The 20309-nt window shown below is 40.6% G+C and overlaps 1 protein-coding gene across 2 annotated transcripts; it reads right to left on the reverse strand.

Moving 5' to 3' along the window:
* Nucleotides 1–10429: 10429 nt before the first annotated feature.
* Nucleotides 10430–12200, reverse strand: LOC123609501 (olfactory receptor 2W3-like). 2 transcript variants are annotated; one of them, XM_045500582.1, is made up of 2 exons: nt 11278–12185; nt 10430–10454 (listed from the first exon to the last, which is right to left on the reverse strand). In XM_045500582.1, the coding sequence occupies exons 1-2, from the start codon at nt 12183–12185 to the stop codon at nt 10430–10432; spliced, it is 933 nt and encodes a 310-aa protein (XP_045356538.1). The 2 variants fall into 2 exon arrangements, with proteins under 2 accessions (XP_045356538.1, XP_045356537.1); XM_045500581.1 differs by lacking the exon at nt 10430–10454 and having other exon boundaries at nt 11265–12200.
* Between the last annotated feature and the right edge of the window lie 8109 nt (nt 12201–20309).

Consider the following 20309-nt stretch of genomic DNA (forward strand, 5'->3'; position numbering starts at 1 on the left):
CCTCCTCAGTCCTTGCTTTTCTGTAGCAACAGCATGGCTCTTAACGTCTATATCTTCCACATGATCAGGCCTTGGTCCAAAATATTCAGAATCATACAAAGGGCACTAGTCAGTAGAATTTGTCACATGTTTTTGGGGCTTACCTCTGCTTCTTCCCTCTCTCCATGTGCTGTAAGGGTGAGAGAAGGGGCCTCTGCAGGCCATCGTGGTGCCCAGAAGAAGGCTCCCACAGGGTTTACAATAGGCTGTTATTTCTGGGAGATCAACAAAACAGCTCATGACTCAGCCAAGAACTTGATTCTCAATAATTTTGTTCTTCTCAGTGATGCAGAGAAAGTGATCAGAACCAAGAAAACATATATTCTGCTAGGAAGTGTGTAAAATGCATTGTGCCTAGAAGGGAAGAATTAAGTTGACATAGACATTTTCACATGAATTTCCATATGCTGTATTATTTTCCTAGTCTTGATAACCAAGCTCCACTAACCAGGTCCGTCCTCAGGACAGCAGGAACACACTGTCTCATATGTCAGGAGGACACAAGTCCAACATGAAGATACTGGCAGGGCTTCTGAAACCTGTCAGGGAGAATATACATCTTTGGACCTTTCTAGTCTCTGGTGGCTCTTTTGCTGGCAGTTCTGGGGTTTCGTTGAGTTGTGGCTGCAGGATTTCAACTACTGCCTCTGTAGGCAGATGGCTTCTTCCTCACCTGTCTACTCTGTCCTTCTTATAGAAATACCAGTCACTTTGTGTTAGAGCACGCCCTGATGAGTGTAATCTCATCTGAACTTGAATATGTTCGCAGGAACCTTGTTTTCACATAAAGTCCCATATTAATCTGAACTGAGGTTTAGGGTTTCAACCACTTTCCTGGTGGGGAGGTTTGCAAAGGTCACAATTCAACCCAATAGCAATAGTAGAATGCACAGATGCCTGTGAAATGATAACAGTTCTTTATGACAAATAAATACCTGCATGCAGTGGTAAGACCAAGATGCAGGTATGAGTTCTATCTGATTTCAAGTTCTCGTATTCTCTTATTCCTAGAGCAGAAGCCTACAGTAATAGGAAAAACTGACTTCCCACATCTGGCATGAATATCCAATGAAGGCAATTGTCCTATAGACCTGTTTGTTACACTCACAGATCTGAAACATAAACACAGATTCCATGCTTGTGGGATCTGCCACCCAGCATTTGGTTTGAGCTGGAAGAGAAAATACTGACAGTCTTTCACTCTCCAGTGAAGTGGTAATCAGCTAACCTGGAGGTCACACTGCTCCTCCATCTAGAAGTTACTGTCAGGAAAGAGCAACTCACCCACAGACACCAGTTCTGCAGGCAGCACCATCAACTTCCTGGGTGTAAGGAATCAGCAGCAAAGGAAAGAATCTCACATCTTCTTAGTAACATTTGAATGAGTGTTAGAGTAAGAGCATGGCCTCTCTTTCCAAGGAAGAATAACAAAGATTACAGATATCCACCTAACTTTTGGAAGCAGCCACTGGTCTTTGAAGAACCACTACAGTTGTATGAAGTGAAGAGATTAGCATATGGATGGGGAAGTGAAGGTCCTGCAGATGAAAGTACATGACCGCTGTCCCCGTGAAAGCTAGGACACTCAGACACTGCCCAGTGGTGTGTGATCATGGATCTGTAGGAAGAGTTAGGGGATACAATAGGTAGAACAGAGCCCTTAGAATAAAGACAGATTCGTGTATTTACAATATGGCGACCTTTCAACAGGATATACCTTGAAAATGGCGAATCTGAGAGGCAAGGGCAGACACAATTACTCACTGCTCAGCCTCTGTTCAAGGTAGTAACACGTCTCTCCATCATTACTGTTAGCATAGGTTCTGTCATCCCCAGGGTTTACCTGGAAGATTGTTCACTCATTGCAGAGTGTTTTGGCACATGCGAGGAGGTGTAGTTTAGCGTGGACGGTGGGGCCTGCAGCTAAACACACTTTGGAATCTGTGAACTCTATGGAATCTGCCCATGAATGAAAGGGCTAGTATTATATCTGGGGGATATTTTTTGGTAAGCCACCAAAGTCAAAGTACGTGCTCTAGGGACTGAGGATGTGTGTATTTTTAGTGGCCCCAGGAGGGTCCTGCCCAGTGTAACTCATTAGCCTCAGTCGAAGTATACAGAGTTTGGCTCCCCAGGGACAGCCAAAGAGGAAGGAAGGCTCTGGAGATGAGCAGGTAGTCAATCTTTTTCCACCAAATTGACTAGGAGTGAAACGACTGTCTCTTCTTAACTTCCATTTACCAATACTATTTAATACTATTGGTTAGACTACTTTTTGTTAGGTACAATTTTGAGGTACAAGTTGAGGTACAATTTTCATACAACGTACTTTTAGTTGGAGGCATACAATGTAATGATTCGATCCTGGTATATGTTGTGGAATGATCACCACAAGAAGTCTGGGTAACATCTGTTCCTGCGCATAGTGGCCTTTTTTTCTTGTGAGGAGAACTTCTAAGGTCTCTTCTCTTAGCAATTTCCAAGTATACAAGATAGTGTTATTTACTGTAGCTCCCATACTGTACATTATATCCCCAGGGCCAGTCTTTAGAGTCCCCCTCTTGTTTTCAGAACTGTCATCTTTTCCTACTTAGAAGAGGAAATTCCTGAGCCTTTCCCCCTCATGTTAGTCATATCCTTTCTTTGTTACTGAGTCACTGAAGAAAATTATTTTCCAATGGTGTAATCAACTCTATTATCTTCCAACTTTATGAGACCTTTTTACCCTGTGATCTCTCTTCGTTCTTCAACTTCTTATATCCCACTATCTGTTTGTTCATCATCTAAACATATGCTCCTCTATCCTATAAGAAAAATAAAATTGGACTTAAGACCGTCTCTCTGCCCCATTTACTTCTAGCTGTCCTCTTCCATTAATTTCATCTTTTTGTGACCAGACACAAAGTATTCATGCTCTTTCTCCTTCTGTCATCACTTTCAAATGTTCTTTGTTCCTTCTCCCCCTACCACTCTGTTGAAGCTGTTTTCTGTAAAACCTTTACTGTTCTTCCATTGCACAAAGCAGATGAGCTCACCGTTGTCTTACTTGGTGTAATATGGCGTTAAGCACATCCCCTCCTTCATGAAACTGTGCTGTCCATTGGCTTCTCTCTCTTTTCCTATTATTTCTTGGGACCTTGATTCTCAGTTCTTTCTCCCTGGGCACAAACTTCACTGTTTTGCTTTCCTAACGTTCTATCCTTGCTTCTCTTCTCTCTCTACGCTGTTCCTGAGATATTTTGTCATTTCTATGACTTGAACTACCGTTTGTCTAGAAATCTCTGTTGATAAATCTGCAATCCACATCCACAGTTTACACCCCCTCTTGAGTTCCATCCTAAAGCCAATGGAATATTGGCTATATACATATGGATTATTTGTGAACTCTAAAATTTCTGATGTTTCATGTTCTGAAAACAATTGCTATTCTACAGGTTAGAATTTCAGAATCTCAATACCAAACCGACAGCAACCTTAGTGAGAACCCCCTGAACTATTTTTTTGAAATTAATTTATTTAATTTGAGAGAAAGAGACAAATCATTAGCTAGGAAGGGGCAGAGATAGAGGGGGGGAGAGAGAGAATTCCAAGCAGGCTCCATTCCATCAGCACGGAACCCAATGCAGGGCTCGATCGTGAACCATGGGATCATGACCTGATCTGAAACAAAGTGATCATGACACTTAACCATCTGAGTCATCCAGCTGCCCTCCCCTTAATTATTCTTGATTCTTCCCTCCGTTTTCATCCTAACACGGAACCTAAGCCTTGTTCATTTTCTCTGACTTATTTTTAGAATACATTCACTCTCCAGAACACATTTTCCATTTGTTATCAATGTGTCTGTAAGATCTTTTTCTCCTTGCCAAACCATTTATCTCTTAAGAGATCTTGTAACCAAACCAACTCTAAGCTTCTACAGCATTATCTGAATTATTTTTCCTCAAAGCAACTCAACCACATCATTCCTTGCTTAAAAATACTTTGGGCAACCATTGTCTGCAATATTAAATGAAAGGTACACCTTTAACATATGAAGGTGTATTTGTTCTATGGACCCTCTAAGTTGTGGGAACAAACCCACAATATATTAATCACTGGATACACCGTATCAGCTTGGGGCCAGCATTCTATTATGCATTTATTTTTCTAATACTTTGCTTCATTTGAAAGGTACTCTCTTGTCCTATTTTCCCATACACCATGTTCCATTACTAATTCAAGACGTTGCTCAAGGATCATGTCCTTTTTCTGTGTTATTTTTCATAAGTGGTTTTTATTATGCAAAAATTTCACATCCCCCATATATAAACTTTGCTATAATGGTTCTTTTTTTTAATATGAAATTTCTCATCAAACTGGTTTCCATACAACACCCAGTGCTCCTCCCAACAGGTGCCCTCCTCAATGCCCATCACCCAACCTCCCCTCCCTCACGCTCCCCATCAACCCTCAGTTTATTCTCAGTTTTTAAGAGTCTCTTATGGTTTGCTTCTCCCTCTCTTAACTTTTTTTTTCCCTTCCCCTCCCCCATGGTCTTCTGTTAAGTTTCTCAGGATCCACATAGGAGTGAAAACATATGGTGTCTGTCTTTCTCTGTATGACTTATTTCACTTAGCATAACACTCTCAGTTCCATCCACGTTGCCAGAAAAGGCCATATTTCATTCTTTCTCATGGCCAAGTAGTATTCCATTGTGTATATAAACCACAATTTCTTTATCCATTCATCAGTTGATGGACATTTAGGCTCTTTCCATAATTTGGGTATTGTTGAAAGTGCTGCTATAAACATTCGGGTACAAGTGCCCCTGTGCATCTGCACTCCTGTATCCCTTGGGTAAATTCCTAGCAGTGCTATTGCTGGGTCATAGGGTAGATCTATTTTTAATTTTTGAGAAATCTCCACACTGTCTTCCGGAGTGGCTGCACTGGCTTGCATTCCCACGAATAGTGCAAGAGGGTTCCCATTTCTCCACAACCTCTCCAGCCTCTATAGTCTCCTGATTTGTTCATCTTAGCCACTCTGACTGGCATGAGGTGATATCTTAGTGTGGTTTTGAATTGTATTTCCCTGATGATGAATGATGTTGAACATTTTTTTATGTGTCTCTTGGCCATCTGGGTGTCTTCTTTGGAAAAGTATCTGTTCACGTGTTTTGCCCCTGTCTTCACTGGATTATTTGTTTCTGAGGTGTTGATTGTGTTAAGTTCTTTATAGGTTTTGGATACTAACCGTTAATCCGATATGTCATTTCCTAATATCTTCTCCAATTCCATTGCTTGTCTTTTAGTTTTGTCGATTGTTTCCTTTGCAGTGCAGAAGGTTTTTATCTTGATGAGGTCCCAATAGTTCATTTTTGCTTTTAATTCCCTTGCTTTTAGAGACAAGTTGAGCAAGAAATTGCTGCAGCTTAGGTCAAAGAGGTTGCCTGTTTTCTTCTCTAGGATTTTGATGGCTTCCTATCTTATGTTTAGGACTTTCATCCATTTTGAGTTTATTTTTTGTATGGTATAAGAAAGTGTTCCAGGTCCATTCTTCTGCGTGTTGCTGTCGGGTTCTCCCAGCACCATTTGCTAAAGAGACTGTCTTTTTTCCACAGGATGCTCTATCCTGCTTTGTCAAAATTAGTTGGCCATAGATTTGTGAGTCCAATTCTGGGTTCTCTATTCTGTTTTATTGGTCTATGTGTCTGTTTTTGTGCCAGTGCCCTACTGTCTTGATGACTACAGCTTTGTAGTAGAGGCTAAAGTCAGGAATCATGATGCCTCCCCCTTTGGTTTTCTTTTTCAACATAACTTAGGCTATTCTGGGTCTTTTGTGTTTCCGTACAAATTTTGGGATTGTTTGTTCCTGTTCTGAGAAGAATGCCAGTGCAATTTTGATTGGGATTGCATCGAATGTGTAGATTGCTTTGGGTGGAGTTGACATTTTAACAATATTTGTTGTTCCAATCCATGAGCATGGAATGTTGTTCCATTCCTTCAAGTATCCTTCAGATTCTTTCATAAGTTTTCTATAGTTTTCAGCATACAGGCATTTTACATCTTCGGTTAAGTTTACTCCTAGGTATTTTATGGTTCCTGATGCAGTTGTAAATGGGACTGATTTCTTGATTTCTCTTTTTGCTGCCTCACTATTGGTGTATAGAAATGCAACTGATTTCTGTACATTGATTTTATATCCTGCAACTTTGCTGAACTCATGGATCAGCTCTAGCAGGTTTTCCACGAGGAGTATCATGTCCACTGTGAAAAGTAAAAGCTTGACATCTTCTTTGCTAATTTGGATGCCTTTTATTTCATTTCGTTGTCTGATTCCTGAGGCTAGGACTTGCAACACTATGTTAAACAGCAGCGGTGAGAGTGGACATCCCTGTCGTGTTCCTGATCTCACGGGGAAAGTTCTCAGTTTTTCCCCATTGAGGATGATATTAGCTGTGGGCTTTTCATATATGGCTTTTAGGATGTTTAGGTATGTTCCTTCTATCCCAACTTTCTTGAGGGTTTTTATTTTTATTTTTATTTTTTATTTTAAAAAATTTTTTTTTTTTTTACGTTTATTTTTGAGACAGAGAGAGACAGAGCATGAACGGGGGAGGGGCAGACAGAGAGGGAGACACAGAACCAGAAGCAGGCTCCAGACTCTGAGCCATCAGCCCAGAGCCCGACGCGGGGCTCGAACTCACGGTCTGTGAGATCGTGACCTGAGCTGAAGTCGGACACTTAACCGACTGAGCCACCCAGGCGCACCTTGAGGGTTTTTATTAAGAAAGGATGCTGTATTTTATCAAGTGGTTTTTCTGCATCGATTGTCAGGATCATATGGTTCTTATTCTTTCTTCTACTGATCTGATGTATCACACTGATTGACTGGCAAGTATTGAACCTGTCCTGCAGCCCAGGATTGAATCCCACTTGATCATGGTGAATAATTCTTTTAATATACTGTTGAACTCAATTTGCTAGCATCTTGTTGAAAATTTTTGCATCCGTGTTCATCAGCCATATTGACCTGTAATTCTCCTTTTTAGTGGGGTCTCTGTCTGGTTTGGGAATCAAGGTCATGCTGGTTTCATAGAATCAGTCTGGGAGCTTTCCTTCTATTTCTATATTTTGGAACCACCTGAGAAGGATAGTTATTAACTCTGTTTTAAATGTCTGGTAGAATTCCCCAGGAAAGCCATCTGGCCCAGGACTCTTATTTGTTGGGAGATTTTTGATAACTGATTCAATTTCCTTACTGATTATGGGTCTGTTCAAATTTTCTATTTCTTCCCGTTTGAGTTTTGGTAGTGTGTTGGTGTCTAGGAATTTGTCCATTTTTTCCAGGTTGTCCAATTTGTTGGCATATACTTTTTCATAGTATTCTCTAATAATTGTCTGTATTTGTGTGGTGTTAGTTGTGATCTCTCCTCTTTCAATCATGATTTTATCCCTTCGGGTTCTCTCTCTTTTCTGTTGGAGAACTCCAGCTAGGGGGTTATCAATTTTGTTTATTTCTTCCAAAATAACTCTTAGACTCATTGATTTATTCTAGTGGCTTTATTTGGATTCCATATTGTTATTATTTCTGCTCTAATCTTTATTATTTCTCTTCTTCTGCACGCTTTGGGATTTCTTTGCTCTTCTGCTCCTAGTTCCTTTAGGTGTACAATTAAGTTTTATATTTGGGATTTTTCTTGATTCCTGAGATAGGCCTGGATTGCAATGTATTTTCCTCCAGTACTGCCTTTGCTGCATTCCAAAGGGTTTGGACGGTCGTGTTTTCATTTTCATTTGCTTCCATATATTTTTAAATTTCTTCTTTAGTTGCTTGGTTGACCCATTCATTCTTTAGTAGGATGTTCTTTAACCTCCATACATTTGGAGTCTTTCCACATTTTTTCTTGTGGTTGATTTCAAGTTTCCTAGCATTGAGATTATGATATGATCTCAATTATTTTATATTCATTGAGGGCTGTTTTGTGACCCAGTATGTGACCTATCTAGGAGAATGTTTCATGTGCACTCCAGAAGAATGTGTGTTCTGCTACCTTTGGATGAAGAGTTCTGAATATATCTGTCCAGTCCATCTGGTCCAGTGTATCATTCAAGGCCATTGTTTCTTTATTGATTTTCTGCCTACATGATCTGTCCATTGTTGTAAGTGGAGTATTAAAGTCCCCTGCAATTACCATATTCTTACCAATAAGATTGCTATGTTTATGATTAACTGATATATATATTTGGGAGTTTCAAGTTGGGGGCATAAACATTTAAAATTTTTAACTCTTCTTGATAGACAGACCCCATAATTATGATATAATGCCTGTCTTCACCTCTTGTTACAGTCTTTATTTAGAAATCTAGTTTGTCTGATATAAGGATGGCTACTCCAGCATTCTTTTGACTTCCAGTAGCATGATAGATGGTTCTCCATCCCCTCACTTTCAAGCTGAAGGTGTCCTCAGGTCTAAAATTGACCTCTTGTAGACAGCATATAGATGGATTTTGTTTTCTATCCATTCTGATACCCTATGTATTTTGATTGGGGCATTTTAACCATGTACATTTAGAGCTATTATTGAAAGCTATGGATTTAGTGTCATTGTGTTATCTGTAGGTATCATGCTTCTGGTGATGTCTCTAGTCCTTTGTGGTCTTTGCAGTGTTCCACTCACAGAATCCCCTATAGAATCTCCTTCAGGGTTTGTTTAGTGGTCATGAACTCCTTCAGTTTTTGTTTGCCTGGGAAAGCCTTTATCTCTCCTTCCGTTCTGAGTGACAGAATCCCTTGCTGGATAAAGGATTCTTGGCTGCGTGTTTTTCCTATTCAGCACACTGAATATTTCCTTCCACTCCCTTCTGGCCTGCCAAATTTCAGTGGACAGGTCTGCTACTACCCTTATGTGTCTACCCTTGTGGGTTAAGGCCCGTTTGTCCCTAGCTGCTTTCAGAAGTCTCTCTTTATCTTTGTATTTTGCCATTTTCACTATCATATACCATGGAGAAGGCCTATTCTTGTTGAATCTGAAGGGAGTTCTCTGTGCCTCCTGGATGTGGATGTCTGCTTCCTTCCCAGATTAGGGAGGTTCTCAGCTATAATTTGTAAACCTTCTGCCCCTTTCTCAATCTCTTCCTCTTCCTCTGGAACTCTGATGGCATGGAATATTACCACGATTCATTGAATCACCTAGTTGTCTAATTCTCCCCTCCTGGTCTCATATTTCTTATCTATGGTTTTCTCGGCTTCATCTTTTTCCATAACTTTACCTTCTGTTTCACTTAGTTTCCCCTCTGCTTCCTCCTTCCTTGCTGTCACTGCCTCTAGTTTATTTTACATGTCATTTACAGGATTTCTTAATTCATCATAACTGTTTCTTAGTTCCTTGATGTCTGCAGCAATAGATGCTCTGCTGTCTCCTATGCTTTTTTCAAGCCCAGCAACTAATCTTATGGCTACTATTCTAAATTCTTGATCAGATATATTGCTTTACATCTGTTGTTAGCAATTCTCTAGGTGTCATTTCTTCCTGGAATTTCTTTTGAGGAGAAGTCTTACATTTCATATTGGCTAGTTTTCTGTCTTTTACTTGTTTTAATGGCTTGTTATGTGTCCTGCACCTGTGAGCACTGCTATATTAAAAAGGGGTCATAATGCTCTCTAGGGCCTGGCCCCTCAGGAGGTGTTTTTGGAGTGTATTGTGTGCTCTGTTGTTGTGACTCTGGTTGCTTTATGTCCCTACTTGTAGTGGCGTTTGGAACCTTCCACCAAGTGTGATTTGTTCATTAAAGTAACCCTGGAAAAAATTTAAAAGGTGGGGGGGGTGGGGGGGGGTGGAAGAAACCTTATCCCATACAAAGAGAGAAATGACAGGGGTGGGGAAAAAGAAAAGTACAAAAAGAAAAAAAAAATTGACCCGGCAGAGAATCAGGGAAACTATATAGCTTAATCCAGGGAGAGAGGAAAATAAAGAAGGTAATACAGAAGAGGTGTAAACAGAACAGATTAAAAATGTCTGCTTAAACAAACCAACAGCTAGAATTGAGAAAGGAAGAAATAAGAGGAAGAAAAGGAAGAAAACAATAATGTATATATAATAAGAATTGATCAAGAATCAAATCAGAAAATGCAAAAGTGCTGGACAGATATCTGATGGCGCCATGGAGCCGGTGACAGCGCTGACCTGGGGGAGGGGCCATCAAGTTCGGTCAGTGTCAATGCCGCTCCTGTGGATCTGCAGTTAGCAGGTGGGGTGCGGTCAGGGTTTGGTGCACGGGGTCCCACCTCCTCTGTGGCCCTGCTGCCCCATCCCTGAAGCCCCGGCGTGTGGTGATGGGGAGAAGAATGGTGCCGCCCCAGTCTCTGTTCCCCAGACCTGTGGTTTTTCTCTCGTCCAGACCCAGTCCTACACTTCCACCGCCGCTCTTCCTCTTCCCTGTGCCTCTCTGCAGAAGAGGTCCCTCCCCTCCGTGCCTACACCGCCTGTTTTATCTCCCCTAGTTCGCAGTCGTGCCCCTAGGCCCACCAGCCTGTCCCCATGGGTCCCTGGAAACATCTCTGTCACTCTGTAGCCAAGATGCCTGGAATTCCGAGCTTTCTGGCCTCAACATAGCTGTTTGAGGGACGAGAGAACTTCGGGTCCCCCTACTTCTCCTCCATGCTGACTCCCTCTCCTAACTGGAAGTGTGTCCATGTGATTTTAATACAGCTGAGCGAAACAGTGTTCAGCTCAAATTATTTAAATGGTATAGGCTGTGTCGAGGCTAATGGCTCTATCTTCTCCAGGCAGTGAAATTTAAAGATGTGAGAAGACAAAAGTATTGTATTTGGCACTCTGTCAGCTCAATTCCGTGATAAAAATGACAATTATACAAAATACCAGTAAGAAAAAAATCATCAGATGATTTTATGTGTGCATAACTTCAGTCGGCCAATCCACAGTACTGAAGCATTGATTCACAGTTGTGTTGGATTTGAATTAGATGTGACCAGTTTGGAAAGGAGAAGGAAGGATGATTTCAAAGGTAGACATAAGATATTATGCAAATTAAAGTTTATGTCTCACCTAGTTTATCATCAGAATCTTACTGGGGCTTTATAATACTTATCCCCAAACTCCATTCCTGCGCATTTCTATTGGGTAGGTTGGAATGCTTAAATGAATCTTAAAATTACACTACAAGAATTATTTATTTCTGTTAACTAAGTAAAAGAAGCAGACAGGAAAAGTCACCGTCACCTTACTTTCTGGACACAAGTCTCCTCAAGGCACCCTTTACATCCTTATTTCTCAGTGTGTAGATGACGGGGTTCAACATGGGGGTCACCAAGTTGTAGAAGAGGGTAAGGAATTTCCCTGCGTCCTGAGAAGAATTATTTCCTGGTTGCATGTACATATAGATAATATTCCCATAGAACAAGGAGACCACGGTGAGGTGCGAGCCACACGTGTTGAAAGCCTTCCTTCTTCCCGTGGCTGACTTCATGTGCAGCACGGCCACGGCAATACAGCTGTAGGACACGAGGGTGAGCGCCAGGGGCACCAGGACAATCATTACCGATAAGATGAAAACAGTGCTCTCCACAGCCACAGTGTCCACACAGGCAATTTTTATCAGAGCTGGCATCTCACACAGGAAATGCTTAACCTCACAGCTCCCGCATCGTGGCAGCCTCATGGTGACTGGGGACATAGCCAGGGAGTTGAGGAGTCCGACCCCCCAGGTCACGGATACCAGCTTCCAACAGAGCCGAGGGTGCATAATGAGGGAGTAGTGGAGGGGCTTGCAGATGGCAGCGAAGCGGTCATAAGCCATGACTGCCAGGAGGACACATTCTGTGCCACCCAGCCCCAGGAACATGAAGAGCTGGATGGCACAACCCGTGTAACTGATGGTCTTGTCTGGACCACCCAAGTTGAAGAGCAGCTGGGGGACAGAACTGGTGGTGAAGCAGAGATCCAGGAAGGACAGGTTGGTCAGGAAGAAATACATGGGCGTGTGGAGGCAGGGGTCCAGGCGGGACACCAAGATAATGACGGTGTTGCCCACCAAGGTCACAAGGTAGAAGATGAGCACAAACACGAAGAGGGTCTGCTCTAGCTGGGGTCTGTCTGAGAAACCCAACAAGACGAACTGTTCCTGGCAGCTCTGGTTGGTCATGACCACGGACCATCAGTACAGGCCCGCAAGGAGGCAGACAGGTGCACGCTGCTCTCTTAGTAAAGGAGGCTAAGGAACTGATGGAGACCTGGGTCATAGCAAGTGCAAATAAGTACGTAAATTCCAACATTCTGTACAGACACTGACTGCATGTTTTAGGAAGGATATCTCTTTTTATTGGCTTCTTCGATTTCTTTTTGGATATCAAAAAAAAAAAAAAAGTACAGATCATTGTAGAATTTTTGGAAAACACAGACATATATAAAATATAGGAAAAGATTACCCACACCCCAGAAACAACCACTATTGTAATATTGATTTATTTCCTTTCAGCCTTTTCTTGAATACAACCTAAATCTCAGTATGTTTATAAATATTATATTGTGGATTGCCTTTCACTCAATTTTATATTGGGAAAATTTGCCTCAGTTTTGCTTTTTTATTTACTTTTTTTATATTTTATTTACTTTTGTGAGCAGAGAGCAGGGGAGGGGCAGAAAGAGAGGGAGACACAGTATCCAAAGCAGGCTCTAGGCTCCGAGCTGTCAGCACAGAGCCCAACATAGGGCTCTAACTCAAGGACCACGAGATCATGACCTGAGCTGAAGTCAGATGCTCAACCAACTGAGCCACGCAGGTGCCCCGCCTAGATTTTAAAATTTTACAAAAACTAATCATGAATGTCTGCATAATACGCCTATAGCTGTGTCATCATTTTCCCCAAACATTTCCCTTTAGCCGTTAAGGATATTTCAATATTTTTAAGGTCTTGAGAGAGATTGTGGAAACATCTGTTTTTACTGCACCCTAACTGACATGTTTTTCCTTAAGTCTTTGGCAATTGTTTGCTCAAAAACAAACAAACAAAAATCTCATATGTTTTTAAATTTGAAGCTATTAGCCATGGAATTGATTCATTTTTTTGATGCTCGTGAGCTTTTCACATTTGCAAACACATTTCTTTGTCTGTGAGCTACATTGTCCAGATCATAGAAAAGATTTCCAACAGACTTAGAAAATGACCTTTTGCATTGGAACGAAAGCAGGAGTAAAGGCTGATCCTCTTTTAGTCATTGGAATTCGAGGCACACCTTTCCATTTGTACTGGACAACTGAATCTATAACGACCTATAACATCCTTTGTGGATGACAACACCCTGCTTCTATTGTGTCCTCTCTAGGAAATTCTGGTTTTCCTAACCTACAAGTATATCCACATAGTTCATAAAGTTTCCTTGTATGAAGGGCCCAATTATGTAAAGTTTTCAATGTCAATGGCATTTTAACAATTTCTTCCTTGTATGAGTGATGTTCATAATTATACTTTTTAACTGGATATAATTGAGACAGACTTATAGTTGTTAATCACATCAAATTCTAAAATGACATAAATTAGAAAATGATTAAAAATAATTGCATAAACATAAAACATTTATATAACACTAAAATGATGTGATAAAACTATGAATGACATAAACACAAAATGATTTAATTCTACTTATACAATTTAGAAATTTATATACATGCTTATTTATACAATTTAGAAATTTTAATACATTGCTACAGAATGCTATCATGTTGTTTTAAAAATAAATGTGCTTTTTTTTTTTTTAATTTTTTTTTTTCAACGTTTATTTATTTTTGGGACAGAGAGAGACAGAGCATGAACCGGGGAGGGTCAGAGAGAGAGGGAGACACAGAATCGGAAACAGGCTCCAGGCTCTGAGCCATCAGCCCAGAGCCCGACGCGGGGCTCGAACTCACGGACCGCGAGATCATGACCTGGCTGAAGTCGGACGCTTAACCGACTGCGCCACCCAGGCGCCCCATAAATCTGCTTTTTTTTTTAATAGCCAAGAAAGAGCTAAATGCCAACGAAGAAAAAAAGCTAAATGAAACAATTTCTCATATTTCAAACTGATTGATCAATTCAAAAGTCATAAATGGGTCCTTTATAAAAACATTTCTATGCACAAGGAAATTCTCAAAATCCTTTCAATACTTCCTGGACCCAAAGATTCCCTTGATTATGTAATTAAAGAAGTACAAGTTTTAGGTTCATTTTAACGTGTCAAAGGCACGGCCGAAATTACATACTTTAAAACATTCAAAGATGATTTTATGGCCTGTCACGTAAGGGACGTTTCTCAGCACCTTGAATTATTAGAGATGCTTCCGGTGCTCGATCTACAGAAAATGGAGTCAGAAGACCTTGACTTGGTGCTCTGCGGGTCGTCCTGTGAGCCACCCTCTTGCTTAGGTGCATAAAGAGCTTTGTGACTCTGCCAGTCACTGCTTAGTTACACAGCTAGTTCCTACTATAGCCGGTGGTCCAGGGAGATCCAGGAGAGGCAGGGGAGAGTGAAGGAGCCACAACTCCGCCTCCACCTCTGCACCAGCAGCTCAGACATACTGATGTCTTGCACACCATCACATGTTTGTCGAGTGCCTTGCATTTAGTAAACCATGCGATAGATACTAGTTATTACTATTATAGGCAGGAAAAACCAGGTCTGTGTTATATATGATCAAGACGAGAACGTCTCCCATGCCATTTGGAATATCTTAGCAGTATTATCAGCAAAGACTAAACAGTCTTAAATATAGCTGTATAGATGATTTGAGAAACAAACTTTTGACTGGACGTCATATTTTAAGTGATTTGAGGAGAGCTCTGCTGATCTGTATGTTGATACAACCTTAAGTCAGAGAAGTTAACATTATCATCTGTAACATAAAAATTACTAAAGTAATTCTGCATTCAGTAAATATTCATGGAGCCCCTAGTATATGCCACCCACTGGATTGTGGCCTAGAGATACACTGCTTGTGAAAGCAGATAGTGAGGTGCCTGAGTGGCTCAGTTGGTTAGGCGTCTGATTTCAGCTCAGGTCATGATCTCGCAGTTTGTGAGTTCAAGCCCCGCATCAGGCTCCGTGCTGACAGCTCAGAGCCTGGAGCCTGTTTTGGATTCTGTGTCTCCCTCTCTCTCTGCCCCTCCCCTGTTCATGCTCTGTCTCTTTCTCTCAAAAATAAATAAATATTAAAAAAAAAAAAAAGAAAAGCAACTAGATAGCAATTTACCTCACTGATTTATAGTGTAGTGGGAGAAACAGACATTCATCAAAAACTCACAATGAAAGTACAATGACTAACAATATTATTAAGCATTGACTTAGTGCCAAGCACTGTGCTAAGTATTTCTGGGGGGGGGGGGGGGACTGTTTTATTTCATCCTTGTACCTGAATTTGAGGATATAGGTACTAAATAACTTACCAAGGGTGCAGAGTTAGGAAGCTATGGATGTGGGATTCGGGTCCAGGCCTGTTTGACTGTCAAGCCAAGTTTCTAAACACCATGGGACTGAAACAGAAACATAATGCATTAGCCCATGACTTCAGTAACCTTCCATTTGATGCAATTGACTAGTTTGGTCCTAACTGAAGGAGAATGTCAAAGAAGTCAATGTATGACAAATCAAGCTAAGGAAATGTCACCAAAACTCAGTTTTCTTAAACAAATAAAAAATACATATTTATTCATCAGTTCACAAGTTGCTGGATTTTAAATTAAAAATAAATGATAAATTCAAACATAACTGTATCATTGCCCAATATAAATAGTTAAAAATAACCTTTTTTGTAAACCAGATTTTGCAAATATAACCTAAAACAATTTTTGGAAAGGATTATGATTGAAATTATTAGAAGGACAATGTGACAATTTATTTTCCCAAGATCACAGAGAAACAAGTTAAACATGCAAAAAATTTAGATGCATTTTGCAAATATTTTAAATCAATAATTATAGCCAGAATATAAATTATGTTATCTATCCATCTATCATCTATCTACATTATATATGTCGTATTATATACATATTATCTCTCTCTATATCTATACTTTTAATTATTATTTTATATCTATATTGACAGATACTCTATTTTTAATTATCTTATTTTATGTCGTTAAATATATGGTGCTTTATGTGTTTATTTTTTTCTTACTTATTGAGCATTAATTTTCTTTAGGTGTCAGGTGGGTGGAAACATGCCTGGACACCTGGGAAGATCTGTGATTTTCTGTCTGAGCTCAGTGATCTTGCTAATCTGACCCTCCTTCACCTATTACAGGCTTGGAGGTGTTAGAAAACTTAAGTCAAATTTGACAGGCAAGAGTTAGTTGCTGGAAAGAGCTGGGAGGCATAGGATAGAGGAGGGGTAGAAGGAAGGCGAGAGGAACGAGAAATAGTTGCAACTGTGGTGAAACAAAGTACAGAGGTCTGAGTTTTTCCTAAAAGTCACCCAATCAATGGAAGAATGACAATAATGATTCAAGAGAGCCGGTAATATCAGTTAAAGCACCATCAACAGATATGAAAATTGGTAGATCAAGGATTCAAGATACAAGTATGTGTTCAGAATGATTAGAACAAACTGACGTAGGAAGAGTTAAGAGCGCCATCTTGGACCATGCACTTTAGTGCTGGAAGATAGTATGTGAAACTATTTTCGCTCTTTATGAGAGACCTTTTTGTACTTTTTATCGCTTCAACTTTTGCGTATATTATTTCGATACAAATATATATTTTTTAAATGAAACTTTCAATCTACTACTTAAAAAATATAAATACCAAACATACAGCCCAAAGCAATATATTACAACAATTGTTCAAGTCCTGGCTTTACCCTTACCAGTCACATAACATTAGTCAAGATTTTTAACCATGCTGTTCTCAGTTTTCTTATCCGTGAAATAGGAATAGAGAAGCGTATGCCTCATAGGAATATTGTAAGGATGAAGTCATGTATGTAATTATATTGAATAGCATATCGAACCATATCTTAACAATGTAATAGAGACTATTATTGTTTTGTTCTGGTTATTAGTATGATTTTCATTCAATTGTTATCTTTCTTTCTTTATACTCCATTGTTAAGTCTTGTCTATTCCACTGTGAAATGGAATCCAAGAATTTCAAGATTGATATGGACAAAAGCATCAAATGCTGCCAACATGTCACACAAAAGAAGTAACAACAACAGCATCAACAACGACTCATACTGCCCAACACAAGTGTCGGGTGGGTGTTAGTCCTTCTTTTCATTTGGACCCCACTTAAGTCAAACACTTATTCTGAGTGATTTGTTCTTTACACTTGACTCACATGCCATTCATATGTTGATGATTACTAAGTCACTAGCTCTTAAATTTTTATTCTGACATACAGATCTGTGCCTTCAACTTCTGAATATCTTGACTTCAGTGACCAACAGTTAGTTGAGAGTCAACATAGTGGCAAGGAGCCCAGTCTCGAGCATGGTTACATATCCTAGTAAACCCTAGTGAGTATAAGAGACTTTGTGCAAGTTATTTAAACACTCTGTGCCTCAACTTTATCATCTGTAAAATGGGCATAATAACCTTCCCACTTCAGGGAGCTGTTGGAAGGATCAAATGAGTTCATTTGTGTATATGTGGTTAAGAAGACAGACACCAAAGAAAATAAATGTGTACTTTTACTTTGCTGAATTATTTACCAGGACTTTTTTAGTTTATCAAGCGGACTGACTCTAGACATGCACAGACACATGCCAATTCCAGGGCCGATAAAGCTTCAGTTATCAAACAGATCGTTACGGCGGTGGGAAATTGTCAGGCTTAGAACTGGTGACAAATTTTGAAAATTTGGAGGCGAAATACGGTCTGAAATTTGGGAGCGTGGGTTGGACGACGCTGCTTGATGATGCTCTCCCACCGCTGATGTGCCTCCGCGGTCCCAGTTCCCCGGAAGGCAGCGCAGAGTAATGGGCGAGCCCCCCTTGGTCAGAACAATGTGAGCTCGAAGGCTCAGCTTAGCGTGCAGGTCCGTGGCCCAAGCCGAGTCAGGTGCACATGAGAATCTTTATTTGTCCAGTGGGGTGACAGTGAGCAACACCATCCCTTATATGGGTGTCAAGATAAAGACGCTAACTTGTGAAATGTTTATAATTCTGCCTAATAACATCGTTCGCTCAAAGATTTATTATTATCACAACGGTTCATTCCTTGTAGGAGCTCCTGGCCACGTGTGGTTCAGGAACTGCTGGCCTTTAAAGGAGGTTTGCTTTGTTGTGTTTACATGTGGTTTCTGTGGGGTTTATTTCTTTCATCCAGGCAGCATTCTGGAAGACACAAGAGCTGTGAAGTCCACGGTGCCCTGTACCTAGAGTGGGTGACTTTGGGCCTATACATTTTGGGAGCAGAGACATGAAGAAAATGTCTGCTTCAAAGTCCTTTCCCTATAATTGGCTGCCCCACTGCAGTAGGTAATACTGCTTGTCTTTTTTGATTTTTCATCAATAGCCTTGTCCCTCTTTATAATTCCTTCCTTTTTTCCAGTCTAGTCTTTATCCAAAAGCCTCTGGTAGGTTCGCCAACGGCTGGTGTCCTACTTGCACAGAGTGAAAGTGTGAAGAATGGGTGTACGGCGGCAAATTCTGGGGGCAGCGTGACAGATGGGGTGCGGAAGGCCCTTGCCCTCACACAGCTTACGGGCCAGAGCGGGGTGTGGAGGGTCCTCACCGGACAGTGTACCGCAAGAGGGAACCCTCAGGTGATGGGAAGGCGTGTAGACACGGGCGGGGCGCTTCCCTGGGGCCCGGGGCACGCGGGCTGTGTTCCCAGAAGTGGCACCTCACGTAAGAGCCCTACGGTGACTGGGGCGCACGTGGGGGGAGCCGGGAAGCCCCCAGACTGCGGGGTGCGGGACCGGCGCTCGGGCTGCAGGTGCAGTAGAGGCTGAGAGATCCAGCCGGGAGACAGGAGGGCGGAGTCTGTGCCTGCCTGGGGTGGGGGTGGCGGGGGAGATCTGTGTTTAATCAGGGGACTAAGAGAGCGCGAAGTTTCTAGGGGACCTCATAGTGAGCTGGTCCGTCAGGCGGATGGACATCTGCAACCCCCCCACCTTATCAAATCGCTCACGTTCAGTTGCTGCCAAATATGATACATACATACATATGTACATAATGTATGCAATTTTGTGTTATCTGGAAAAAAACTTCTAGGGAATTTTCAGAGTTTTTAGCATACATTAAAGGGACTAATCCATCCAGGCACAAATTAAGGCAATATGGCACATAGAACGTGGTATAAAGACTTGGGAAACCATTTATTTTATTAACATTTCGTTTTGCATTTGTTTATGCTTAGAGTCACTGATCACATGAGGCGCATGAATTATCAATCTATTTAAGAGGTTTAAGATCGTCATCTTGTTCTCAAAACTGAGGCTGATACGGACAAACTTATACCAGCCCATGTTGAGAGGTAAGAATAATGAGGTCCGAGAAAATCAGTAGAATTTTCCAGTAGCAAGTAAGAAACAGATTCCACTGTAGTTTGAATTAGTGGAATCTTAGACTGATGGAAATTTAATCCAATGTGATGAATTGGTTATTAGTGAAGGATTTTTCAAATATCTATTTATAGGAAGTTTATGGGAAGTTTTTTAATATTTTAATAGTATTCCATGGTAAAGGAAACATTTTGAAACTTATTTTGTCCATACAGGTTATATAAAAATGATAGAATTTTATAAATTATTAGCAATATCTAAACATGGCCTACAAATAAAGAAAGCTAAGGGGTTTAAGTAAGTAGACCTATACATCTCTGACATCATCTGACATCTAACAACTGATGAATTCTGGAAGTTTGAGTAGAAGTTCTGTGTCAGAATCCAGAAATCTGAACTTTGTCTGGAACTTTATAAGCGTGAATTTTTACTCCTTCATTTGTTACATGAATTCTACTTCTACGATTATCTGTTTTCTTGACATTATCAACTGTAATGAAAGTCAGGCCCATCATTTCCTTCCTCCGGTAATTATCCACACTGCCCTCCTTTTTCCAAGTTTGTCAAAGGAGAACACGACCATTAACAAAATCAGTAGGTGTGCCTGCCAATCGTATTTTTATGGTTAACAGAAAAGTAGATCAGGGTAAAAACGTTAATTTACTGTTAGAAAATATATAATTTAAATATTACCTGCCTCCTCTTAAAGCATCCATGAGGAAATATTGTCAGGATTTACTTCTGTTCTAATTCTTGTCTTCTTATTCTTTTCTCTCTTCTGCAAATCA

The sequence above is a fragment of the Leopardus geoffroyi genome, chromosome B2 (genome assembly GCF_018350155.1).
Source record: "Leopardus geoffroyi isolate Oge1 chromosome B2, O.geoffroyi_Oge1_pat1.0, whole genome shotgun sequence".
Lineage (NCBI taxonomy): Eukaryota > Metazoa > Chordata > Mammalia > Carnivora > Felidae > Leopardus > Leopardus geoffroyi.

Bases quoted from the DNA above. Each gene is read 5' to 3' on its own strand.
- LOC123609501 (XM_045500582.1), bottom strand. From the start codon at position 12,185: ATGACCAACCAGAGCTGCCAGGAACAGTTCGTCTTGTTGGGTTTCTCA. The intron at 10,455-11,277 runs GTCCAGAAAGTA...GGCACAGGGAAG, and splicing joins GGTGCCTTGAGGAGACTTGT to AGGAAGAGCGGCGGTGGAAG.